At 37.1% G+C, this 12,099-nt stretch overlaps 1 protein-coding gene across 1 annotated transcript; it reads left to right on the forward strand.

Annotated features, from left to right (window-relative positions):
• Nucleotides 1-55: 55 nt before the first annotated feature.
• Nucleotides 56-9,508, forward strand: LOC307136708 (E3 ubiquitin-protein ligase TRIM35-like; the record flags this gene model as incomplete). Its single annotated transcript, XM_079833954.1, has 7 exons — nt 56-185; nt 6,084-6,179; nt 6,371-6,601; nt 6,679-6,701; nt 6,777-6,895; nt 9,024-9,332; nt 9,492-9,508. Exons 1-7 carry the CDS (start codon nt 141-143, stop codon nt 9,506-9,508), a joined length of 840 nt encoding a protein of 279 aa, XP_079690080.1. The 5' UTR covers nt 56-140.
• Nucleotides 9,509-12,099: the final 2,591 nt, after the last annotated feature.

Genomic DNA, 12,099 nt, shown 5'->3' on the forward strand with positions numbered 1-12,099 from the left:
CTGTAAAGAGTGTCTTCAACAGTTCTGGAGAACCAAGACAACTCAGGAGTGTCCCATCTGCAGGAGAAGATCCTCAAAAGATCCTCCCCCGTTTAATCTTGCATTAAAGAACTTGTGTGAGTCGATCCTGAAGGCGAGAAATGAGAGGCGTTCCTCAGAGTCTGAGGAGATCTGCAGTTTACACAGTGAGAAACTCAAACTCTTCTGTCTGGAGGACAAACTGCCTGTGTGTGTTGTGTGTATTAATTCACAAAAACATGACAATCACAAATTCAGACTCATCAGTGAAGTGGTTTCATCATATAAGGTAAGACAAATGTAAGGGAAAGTGACACAGGCCAATGGGAACCCATGCTCGGTACACTCTCAAAAAAATTACAAAATTGTACCTTTTAAGGTACAAGTGGCCGTCACTGGGGTGGGACCCTTAAGGGAACATTTCTGTAGCTCTAAGATCTCCTAGAGAGCTGATGAGAGTTTAGCTCCAACCCTACTAAACCACCACAGTATAAACTCATGGCTCCCAGCATGCATTGCAGCATTAAGTGTGTCACCATTGTTGAGATGCTGACTCTTGATATCTGTGTGCGTCTAAACTTTTTCCCCCTAGAATGTGTTTAAAAACCAAAATTCAAAATGTCTGATCTGTGGCAAGAAAGTATTGTTGATGATATTATTTATTAATATTTTTAGTCAGTGATGAGTTTAATCAAACATTTTTCTTCATGATAATTTTTGTTTATGGCTTCTTTTGATTTGAACAGATTATGTGTTTTGTTAACACTGTAACAAAAACCACAAACTCACATCAAACTGCCCAACTAAATGAAACCCTGATCTCCATAATGGCGACCAAACTAAAACATCAACATCTAAAACTATGGTAGTTAAGTTTAGATTAAGGGATGTAGGATATGCCTTAATATGTGCTTTATACATATATTATATTATATTCCTTCAATATGAAGCACTTAAATACACATTTATATGATGTGATCAACTCCGTTTCTGACACTCACTCAAAGTAAACTCCTTACAGACAAATGGGGAGTTATTTTAATATCACTTTTATATAGTTTTTGAATCCGTTTTTTTCTGTTTTCATTGTTAATTTTTGTTTTTTAAAATGTCAATGTTAAAATGTTTAGTTTTATAAAAGTCCAATTCTCACTATTAACTACGCTCTCAAAATAATAAGAATACAAAATTGTACCTTTTAAGGTACAAGTGGCCGTCACTGGGGTGGAACCCTTAAGGGAACATTTCTGTAGCTCTAAGTCAGGGCAAGTTCGGTCCTAGAGATCTGATGAGAGTTTAGCTCCAACCCTACTAAACCACCACAGTATAAACTCATGGCTCCCAGCATGCATTGCAGCATTAAGTGTGTCACCATTGTTGAGATGCTGACTCTTGATATCTGTGTGCGTCTAAACTTTTTCCCCCCTAGAATGTGTTTAAAAATCTGAATTCAGAATGTCTGATCTGTGGCAAGAAAGTATTGTTGGTGAATATTATTTATTAATATTTTTAGTCAGTGATGAGTTTAGTCAAACATTTTTCTTCATGATAATTTTTGTTTATGGCTTCTTTTGATTTGAACAGATTATGTGTTTTGTTAACGTGACAAAAACCACAAACTCACATAAAAAACCACGAGTCAAAAGGCCAACAAAATTTTTTTTTAATTTTATTTTTTTATTTGTTCTGCACGGATATCAAATGGATACAGTACAAGGGGTGGAACGAAACCCAATTGGGTTTATACAGAGTTCCACTCCACTTACACGAAAAAAACAAAAAAGACACGCAGACAAATAAGTTGAATAATACAAATAAAAAAGGGTGAAAAACACATTTTCAGAAGCCTGATTATCCTTTTAACTTAGAGTTACAGATGTTAGAAGGTGTGGTAAAGGAGGATCAAAAGTGAAGAGCAGCATATGAAGAATACTGCAGGAAACTATAACAAAAGGCTGTCATAGTAAAATCAAAAGGTCTTTCAACTGTTTTTTAAATACGAATAAAGACGACATAGATCTTAAGGACAAACTTAATTTACTCCATAATTGAGGACCCCTAAAACTGAGGTCAGTTTTATGACCTGAAGTTCTAGAGAACGGTAAAACAAGATTTATTTCTCTATACCTTGTTTGATGGATAAGAGTATCTGAAATAAAACTAAAAAAGTGTTGTAATGTTGGTGGAAGGTCTTCTCTCTTGTAAATTAACTTATGAATAAATATGCATGATAAATAAATATTGACTTTCTCAATTGGAAGAATCTTAAATCTAAGAAATAGAGGTGCAGAAGGAGCATATTTCGAAGAGTAGGAAATCATACGCAAGAACTTCTTCTGAAGAGAGAGAGAGACAAGGAAAACAAAACGAAACACTGATCTCCATAATGGTAAAACATCAACATCTAAACCTCTGTTAATTCTCAATAAGAGCTTCTATAGATGTCTTTCAGGGCTGGAGCCAAACTCTGCAGGACAGCGGCTCTCTAGGACCGAACTTCTGCTCTAAGTGAGGAAAACTATGGTGTAATTGTACCAGTTGTGTAGCTTTAAAGGTACAGGTATACGTTTTGTTCCCCAAGGAACAACATTGTACCTCCACTGTACCTTATTTTCTGAGAGTGTAGTGCACACACATTTAGGATTAGTGAGTACACTGTAACAAATTTCTGTAGTTTTCACAGCATTATTACTGTAAAATGAGCAAATACTTACTGTAGAACCTGTATACAGCATGTTGCTGTAGATCTGCAAAGCATCATGGTCTTTTTTCAACGGCGGGTAAATTCTACAGTATTTTTTTTTTTCCTGTGAATCACAATACAGCAATTTCTAGAAGATTTTTTTTCAGCCAAGGAAAGCTACGAGATTTCCCACTTTCATCTGCATTTTTTACTTCAGAAAGGTAACATAATTTATTTCCAAAGTTTACTCTTGTAAAGTCACCTGTTTGTTCAACTTTAAGAGTGCACTGAGAGAGAAAAGAGTAATGAGCAGCACACTTCGTAGTAAACATCTCATGTTGTGTGTGAATTTTATAATTTTATTACCACAAATATATATTTCTGCATGATTTCGATATATTTTCTAGTCTGGCAACATTTGATAACGTCATTAGTTTATAGCATTGTTAAATAAAAATTAAATTGGAATTGTGTATGTGATCTCTTTTGGTGCAGATACGTCACATAATATGATCACTTTTTTTTTTTTCCTGTCACCACTTTCGCGTGAGGCAGTGAGCCTAGCCTGCCGCCTCTCGACGGTCTCGAGCTGAAAGAAAACGCAGCTGAGGTACGTTAGGCCTAATACTTAACCTATTTTTTCATAGTGATTCATCATGATTTTTCTGAATGTAAACCCCCAGAAACGAGATTGGTGAAATGCTATTCAAACTTCTGGGAGCATGGCATGGGCTGTACTGTATTAAGATTTGTCTTATCCGGCAACATTACATTTTTAACGTCTTTAATTTGATTAAAGTCTAACGTTAGCATTGTGAAATGACAGTAATTTAAAATGGTGTAATTTTTTGTATTTATTGGCGCGGTAGCCGTTTAATAATCTCTCGTTTTTTTCTCTTGCTTGCTGTTGCCGCCTGAGGAATCAGACATTGAAGTTAAGCGGTCCGAGAAAACGCAGCTAGAGGTAACATAGCAGCTTTTAAGTTACGTTACTTAACATATTTTTAATAATTTCATGATTTTTCTGAACTTCTTTGTCTTCAAGCTGCAGAAATTACGTTATAGATTAACGTTAGATTGTTAATAGCCTAATTAGAAGTGCCATTTCCGACTTTTGGGAGCATATATTGTATTAATATTTGTCTTATCTGGCTAAATTACATTTATAACGTGATTTTTTTTTTTTAATTCAAAGGTCCAGATTAGCAGACGAACTGGGAAGGTGGTCCAAAAAAAAAAAACCGATTGCCTCAATCCACACGTGGCATCATTCATCAGGGACTTCATTGAGTATGACTGGCAGAACAACTAATACCAGGTGAGACTTTTAATTGTTACCTTGAATACCTTGGAATAACTGGAAGCCAGTTTGGGTGGGTAGTTGGTGGTTGAAAGTCAGAGGTGGCCCGCAACTTGTCTATTAAAGGGATAGTTCACTTTAAAATTTACTCTCAAGTTGTTTCGAACCTGTATGAATTTCTTTCTTCTGCTGAACACAAAAGAGGATATTTTGAAGAATGTCGGTAACCAAACAGTTAACTGGAGCCAGTGACTTCCATAGTAGGAAAAAAAAATACTATGGAAGTCACTGGCTCCAGTTAACTGTTTGGTTACCGACATTCTTCAAAATATCCTCTTTTGTGTTCAGCAGAAGAAAGAAATTCATACAGGTTCGAAACAACTTGAGGTTCAGTATATGATAATAGCATTTTCATTTTAAAGTGAACTATCCCTTTAGGCTTGCCAAGCATCATTTTCAAATCATGCAGTTTTACAGCGTCAACACAAGGTGATTCAACAACACTGACATGAAAAACAGGAGGAACATTGTGTGACAACACCAGCCAGTTAGAATACTTTTCCATTCACAACTCACAAACATTTACCATAAATTTCACTGTTTTATCACTAACTGTAAACATGGTATTGTGGCAGAAATGTGGGATATTCATGTACAATTTTATAATATTATTCATGTAGACAGTTATTAAATATTAAAGTAATGGCAAATGACAGAAACCAATACTGTCTAATAAGAGTCGAGTTGCAACTCCATAAGAATATTTACATTTTATCTTTTAAAAATAGGTTATTTTTACAGATGTTACAGTTTGTGTTAACGAAAATAAATTTACATTTTACATCTTTATTCAAGCTATAAAATAAAGATGTGGGGGATGCTACTCCACAAACCACCAACAAAGCATATAAAAAAATACTAATATTTATTTAAAACTTTTATGTATATGTCATCAACCCATCTGTCTTGCTTTTAAACTTTTATATTAATAATGAATTTCTTCTTCTACAGGGTAGAAGACTCCAGCCCAGGAAGTCCAGGTCAAGTTTTAAAAGAATAATAGTTATGAAGAAAAAAAAACTTCTTGGAGAGAAACAATATTCAGGTTTGAAATCCCGCTGTTTTTAAAGGGATAGTTCACCCAAAAATGAAAATTGTGTCATCATTTACTCACCCTCAACCTGTATGAATTTCTTTCTTCTGCTGAACATAAAGAAAGATATTTTGAAGAATGTCAGTAACCAGACAGTTGATGGGTCCCATTGACTTCCATAGTAGGAAAAAAAAATACTATGGAAGTCAATGGGACCCATCAACTGTCTGGTTACCGACATTCTTCAAAATATCTTTCTTTGTGTTCAGCAGAAGAAAGAAATCCATACAGGTTGAGGGTGAGTAAATGATGACACAATAAAATGTTTTGGGTGAACTATCCCTTTAAATCATTAAATTTTTTTAGATTTGTAATTTTACCCAAACATTTGAATACATATTGATTGTTTTGTTTGCTCAGAAAAGTGTTGAAATGAAATGAATTGTTCACAGAGAAATGTTAACTTATTGAAAAAAATGTATATGTTCAGAAAATATATAGGTTTGAAATCCTGCTGTTTTTAAATCATTACATTTTTATCCATTTGTAATTTCATCCAAACATTTTAATAAATATTGATTGTTTTGTTTGTTCAGAAAAGTGTTTTTTGTATGTTCAGAAAAGTGATGAAATTAAATGTTCACAGAAAAATTGTAACATTGAAAAAAATGATGCTATACTATTTTTATTTTATGAATTTTTGAAATTAAAAGTGAGAAAATAAATGGCATTTGTGACAGTGTCTTTATTTTACAGTACACAAAATTAATGCAGTAATCCCCATTACAGTAGTAGTTATGAAATACAGTACTGTGATTATTACTGTAAAAAAAATTACAGTAATTTTAAAGTTACTGCGATTACATTTACAGTAAGAATACTGTGAAATGAAATACAGCAACTTACTAGCTAATTGCTGCCAGCAAGTTACTGTATTTTTCACAGTAATCTTTTTACAGTGTAGTGAAGTAGTTTTTGTTCAATTTCAGGAGGAGCTCAATACAGCACTGAAGTCCTTACAAGAGAAACTTCAACACAATGAAAACATTAAAGGAAAGTTTGAGAAAACAGCTCAACACATCAAGGTGAGGAAACTTTCTTCAGCTGTAGGATCACTATATACAGTGATGATTTGATATATTTAAGCTGATTATTTCTGTAATTGACGAGCAGCGTCTGCTTCTGGAGCCGTTATATGTCGGGTTTCTGAGTTTCTCTCTGATATGAATGATGTGTGTGGATTGAGATGATTGAAGTGAATGTGATGTGATTTCAGGCTCAAGCTGAGCACACAGAGCGTCAGATTAAACAGCAGTTTGAGAAGCTTCATCAGTTTCTCAGAGATGAAGAAGAAGCTACAATCACTGCACTGAGGGAGGAAGAGGAGCAGAAGAAGCAGATGATGAAGGAGAAGCTGGAGGAGATGAACACACACATCTCAACTCTTTCACACACAATCAAAGACCTGGAGGAGATGATGAGAGCCAGTGACGTCTGCTTTCTGGAGGTCTGATTTCAGATCATTGGTTGATCATTGGTTCATTGGTTGAGTTCTTGATGATAAATGGTGTGTTTGTTCTGCAGGAGTTTCCAGTCTTAAAGGAAAGGTGAGTGATCTGTCTCTGGTCTCTCTGGTTCTGATCCAAAGCCACTGCAGTTCTGACTCCTGAATGTTCTTCCAGAGTCCAGAGCTTACAGCCGGATCCACAGATGGCTTCTGGAGCTTTGATTCGTGTGCCACGGTACTTGGGCAACCTGCCGTTCAGAGTCTGGAAGAAGATGCAGGACGTCATCCACAACAGTGAGTCTGACTGTAGAAGACTTGAGAGAGAGAGAGAGAGAGAGAGAGAGAGAGAGAGAGAGAGAGAGAGAGAGAGAGAGAGAGAGAGAGAGAGAGAGAGAGAGAGAGAGAGAGAGAGATCTAAGACCTAAGACCAATTGATGATCATGTACAATGCAAAGAACCTCATAAATACAACAAATTTCACAAAAACCAGGTACAGGTAAAGAACAAAAAACAGAAAAAACGAGGTAAAGGTCCTTTCGCACTGGACGCGATTTTGACGCGCGATTAATTTGTGCAATGGTTTTATTTTTTAATCAGCTGTTTGTGTAATGAGTGCTTCAACATCGCTTTCTCGTTTTGATGTCGATTTTTTAAAACTCCCGCAGCGTCAGAAAAGGCTTAAACCAATCACATACAAGGAAACAAAGGTCACCATCAACATTAACGTTTGCCAGGTGTCGCGTTTCTCACGAGATTACAACTGTAGTTGTGTTTACAGCTGTAGCCTACAGATGAAGCTGTGTTTGCCCACTGTAGGCTACAGACAACCATACCATTAAAGGGAGAGTTCACCCAAAAACGAAAATGTGATGTATTTCTGCTTACCCCTGAGGCATCCAAGATGTCGGTGTCTTCGTTTCTTCAGTAGAACACAAATGAAGATGTTTAACTCCAACCGTTGCTGTGTGTCGCTCATATAATGCTTGTCAATGGGGTCTAATTCTATTAGAGTGAAAAAACATGGACAGACAACTTCAAATTAAACCCGCGGCTCGTGACGACACATTGATGTCTTAAGACACGAAACGATCGGTTTCTGAGAGAAACCCAACGGTATTTATGCAAATATATCACCTCATATCAGACGAACGCTTCAGCTCTGCAGACTGCCTTCACTTCCTGTAGGTGAGGTCAAAATTCTGGCCGGGTCATAGATATATATACATAGATTCCTCATTCGAGCAATCCACGCCATGATCCACGCAGGCACTTATGAGGTATCTATGTATATGTATACTAATTTTCAGTAACTTGCCCAACACTGCTAGCAACAGACCCGTCCTGATGTGGCGGTTGTGGGAAAGTTCTTCAAATAAAGATAACGTATGACTTCAGAAGACTTGGTATGCAACACGAGTTAATACTTTAATACTGTTTTTGTTCAGTTTTTGCAATAAATACCTGTGGCTGTACTTTTATTAGCCTGTAATGTGTTTTATATTGTTGAGAAGTGGGTAGGTTTAAAGGAACACTCCACCGTTTTTAGAAATAGGGCTTATTCAACTTCTTTCCTACATTTAGATATGTGGGCAAATGCATTTTTGTCTCAGTGCATGCATTGTTTTAGTTTGGCAGGGTCGCCGCTAGCTTAGCTTAGCATAATGAATGGAATCCTATGTTGCCAGCTAGCATGTCCCGAGTAAAAGTGATAAAAAAAACACCCAATTACTTCTTGTGGCCTGCGTATTCACAACGAGTACAATAGCGATGCAGATTAAGACTAGGCGATTTCCTAGGCAGATATTAACTTGGGACTATATTATGGGGAAGCACAGGCGAAGCGCTGCTACTTGGGCGCAGAGATATCACACAACACATGAAATCCCCAAACTTTGATTTCATGTGTTGCGTGATATGAAATATTCATATGAAAATAAGAATACGCAGGCCACAAGAAGTAATTAGGTGGGTTTTTTTTTTTTGGATCACTTTTACTCGGGACATGCTAGCTGGCAACATAGGATTCCATTCATTATGCTAAGCTAAGCTAGCGGCGACCCTGCCAAACTAAAATGCACTGAGACAAAAATGCAACATATCTAAAAGTAGGAAAGAAGTTGAATAAGCCCTATTTCTAAAAACAGTGGAGTGTTCCTTTAAGGGAGGAGTGTAAATACAAAAAGTAGCCTATAAATATTCATAAAATCACGTGTACTTTTACAAATGCAAAAATTTAAATTTTATTTCAGGCAAAAATCCTAAATTAGTTGAAGGGGTTAAACACTGATGATGAAGATGAGTGTGAAGCTAATAACACTGGGATCAGAGGATAATGTGTTTGATCATCATAATTCATAATAATCTGTGTGTGTGTTAAGTCTTGATCATAGAATAAGAGCTTCTGTTGATTGTGTCTCATCAGCTCCTGTGATTCTGGATCCAAACACGGCTCAGCCGCGTCTCGTCCTGTCTGAGGATCTGACCAGTGTGAGATACAGCTCATATCAACCTCTTCCTGATAATCCAGAGAGGTTTGACTGTTATGAGTGTGTCCTGGGTTCAGAGGGGTTTAACTCCGGAACACACAGCTGGGATGTGGAGGTTAAACAGAGTCGATGCTGGAGTCTGGGAGTAGCTACAGCTTCAAACCAGAGGAAGGGACGGGGTTTCTTCAGCTCTGGGGTCTGGAGTGTGTCGTACGGACTGGATTCAGGTTCTAGTTTTTGTGTTGGTCAGAAGCTTGATCGTGTGAGAGTGCGTCTGGACTATGCCAGAGGAACGGTGTCCTTCTCTGATCCTGTAACTAACACACATCTACACACACACACAACCTCCTTCACTCACACACTCTTTCCATTCTTCTGGTGTTCTTCCTCTCTGACGATCTTAGCGGTCAATAGTCCGTAAACGTCACTCCTGTAGGTCTGGATCTTCCTGCTTTCATCATGTTTACAATATTTAATCCATATCTCATGAGTGTTGTTGATCTGTGATTGGATCTGTTAATGCAGGGGTGTCCAAACTTTTTTTAAAGGGGGCCAGATTCAATATTGTGGACACACCCGGGGGCCGGTCCCTTTTCTAATATATATATATATATATATATATATATATATATATATATATATATATATATATATATATATATATATATATATACACACACCTAAAGGATTATTAGGAACACCTGTTCAATTTCTCATCAATGCAATTATCTAATCAACCAATCACATGGCAGTTGCTTCAATGCATTTAGGGGTGTGGTCCTGGTCAAGACAATCTCCTGAACTCCACACTGAATGTCGGAATGGGAAAGAAAGGGGATTTAAGACATTTTGAGCGTGGCATGGTTGTTGGTGCCAGACGGGCCGGTCTGAGTATTTCACAATCTGCTCAGTTTCTGGGATTTTCACGCACAACCTTTTCTAGGGTTTACAAAGAATGGTGTGAAAAGGGAAAAGCATCCAGTATGCGGCAGTCCTGTGGGAGAAAATGCCTTGTTGATGCTAGAGGTCAGAGGAGAATGGGCCGACTGATTCAAGCTGATAGAAGAGCAACTTTGACTGAAATAACCACTCGTTACAACCGAGGTACACTCTCAGAAAAAAAGGTACAGGGCTGTCACTGGGGCGGTACCCTAAGGTACAAAAGTGAAAAGGTACATCTTTGTACCTTACTCACCCCTGAAAGGTACATTTTAGTACCTCAAAAGGTACATATCAGTACTTTAAGAGTGCATATTAGTACCTTTTTTGTTATGTACCTTAGGGTACCGCCCCAGTGACAGCAATGTACCTTTTTTTCTGACAGTGTATGCAGCAAAGCATTTGTGAAGCCACAACACACACAACCTTGAGGCGGATGGGCTACAACAGCAGAAGACCCCACCGGGTACCACTCATCTCCACTACAAATAGGAAAAAGAGGCGACAATTTGCACAAGCTCACCAAAATTGGACAGTTGAAGACTGGAAAAATGTTTCCTGGTCTGATGAGTCTGGATTTCTGTTGAGACATTCAGATGGTAGAGTCAGAATTTGGCGTAAACAGAATGAGAACATGGATCCATCATGCCTTGTTCCCACTGTGCAGGCTGGTGGTGGTGGTGTAATGGTGTGGGGGATGTTTTCTTGGCACACTTTAGGCCCCTCAGTGCCAATTGGGCATGGTTTAAATGCCACGGCCTACCTGAGCATTGTTTCTGACCATGTCCATCGCTTTATGAGCACCATGTCCCCATCCTCTGATGGCTACTTCCAGCAGGATAATGCTCCGTCACAAAGCTCCAATCATTTCAAATTGGTTTCTTGAACATGACAATGAGTTCACTGGACTAAAATGGCCCCACAGTCACCAGATCTCAACCCAATAGAGCATCTTTGGGATGTGGTGGAGCAGGAGCTTCGTGCCCTGGATGTGCATCCCACAAATCTCCATCAACTGCAGATGCTCTCCTATCAATATGGCCAACATTTCTAAAGAATGCTTTCAGCACCTTGTTGAATCAATGCCATGTAGAATTAAGGCAGTTCTGAAGGAGAAAGGGGTCAAACACAGTATTAGAGTGTGTTCCTAATAATCCTTTAGGTGAGTGTATATATATATATATGAATGAATGACATGTTTTTTTTTCTCAGAAACATGAAAGCTTGAGCTGACAGAAGCTTGAGATAGGACACAGGAAATGTATAAATATTTAACAATATCTGTAAAACTTTAATCAGCCAAAAAGTTTTAATGGGTGAAATTTAAATATTATTACTGAGTTAGAACTCTATTCTTATTTAAATTTAATAAGTGCTCTATTTAGATCACCACAGGTAAAACCACACTACAAAAAATACTTTGCTTACTTGGTACTTCTGTCTTTTTTCCAGTCCAAATATCTAAAAACTCTTAAATCAAGATGCTCTTACTAAGGAAAATTACATATTTTTCTTGATTCCTGGGGGGAAAAATTCTAAATGAATTGAGTTTTTGCTTGAAACAAACTAAATTATCTGCCAATGGATTAGAAAAATAATTCCAATCAGAAACTTTATTTTTCTGACCCCATTGGCAGATATATTTGCTTGTTGAACCAAAAACTTCAATTTCATTTTATTTTCCAGAAAACAAGAAAAAATATCTAATGTCATTTAACTTATCTAGTAAATGCATCTTGATTTAAGAATTTTTAGATATATTTATACTAGAAACAAGACAAAAATACTAAATGACGGCATTTTTTGCAGTGCACACAAGGCAAAAAGTAAAAAAATATATATGTTTCTATATCTAGAATGGCTTTATGGTATTTAGTCTATAAACATATGAATACAAATGCACAAAACTGCAAGTTTATGACAAAAATAGTCTGCAATTTGGCCTTTATTACTCATTTAATACATGTCTACATTACAAATTCAATATTTGTATTCATCATTTGGCCCACGAGCCGGACTTTGGACACCCCAGTGTTAATGTAACTCTGGAGATTGTGCTGTGTTTGATTGAGG

This window comes from Gobio gobio (genome assembly GCF_949357685.1).
Source record: "Gobio gobio genome assembly, chromosome: 13".
NCBI lineage: Eukaryota > Metazoa > Chordata > Actinopteri > Cypriniformes > Gobionidae > Gobio > Gobio gobio.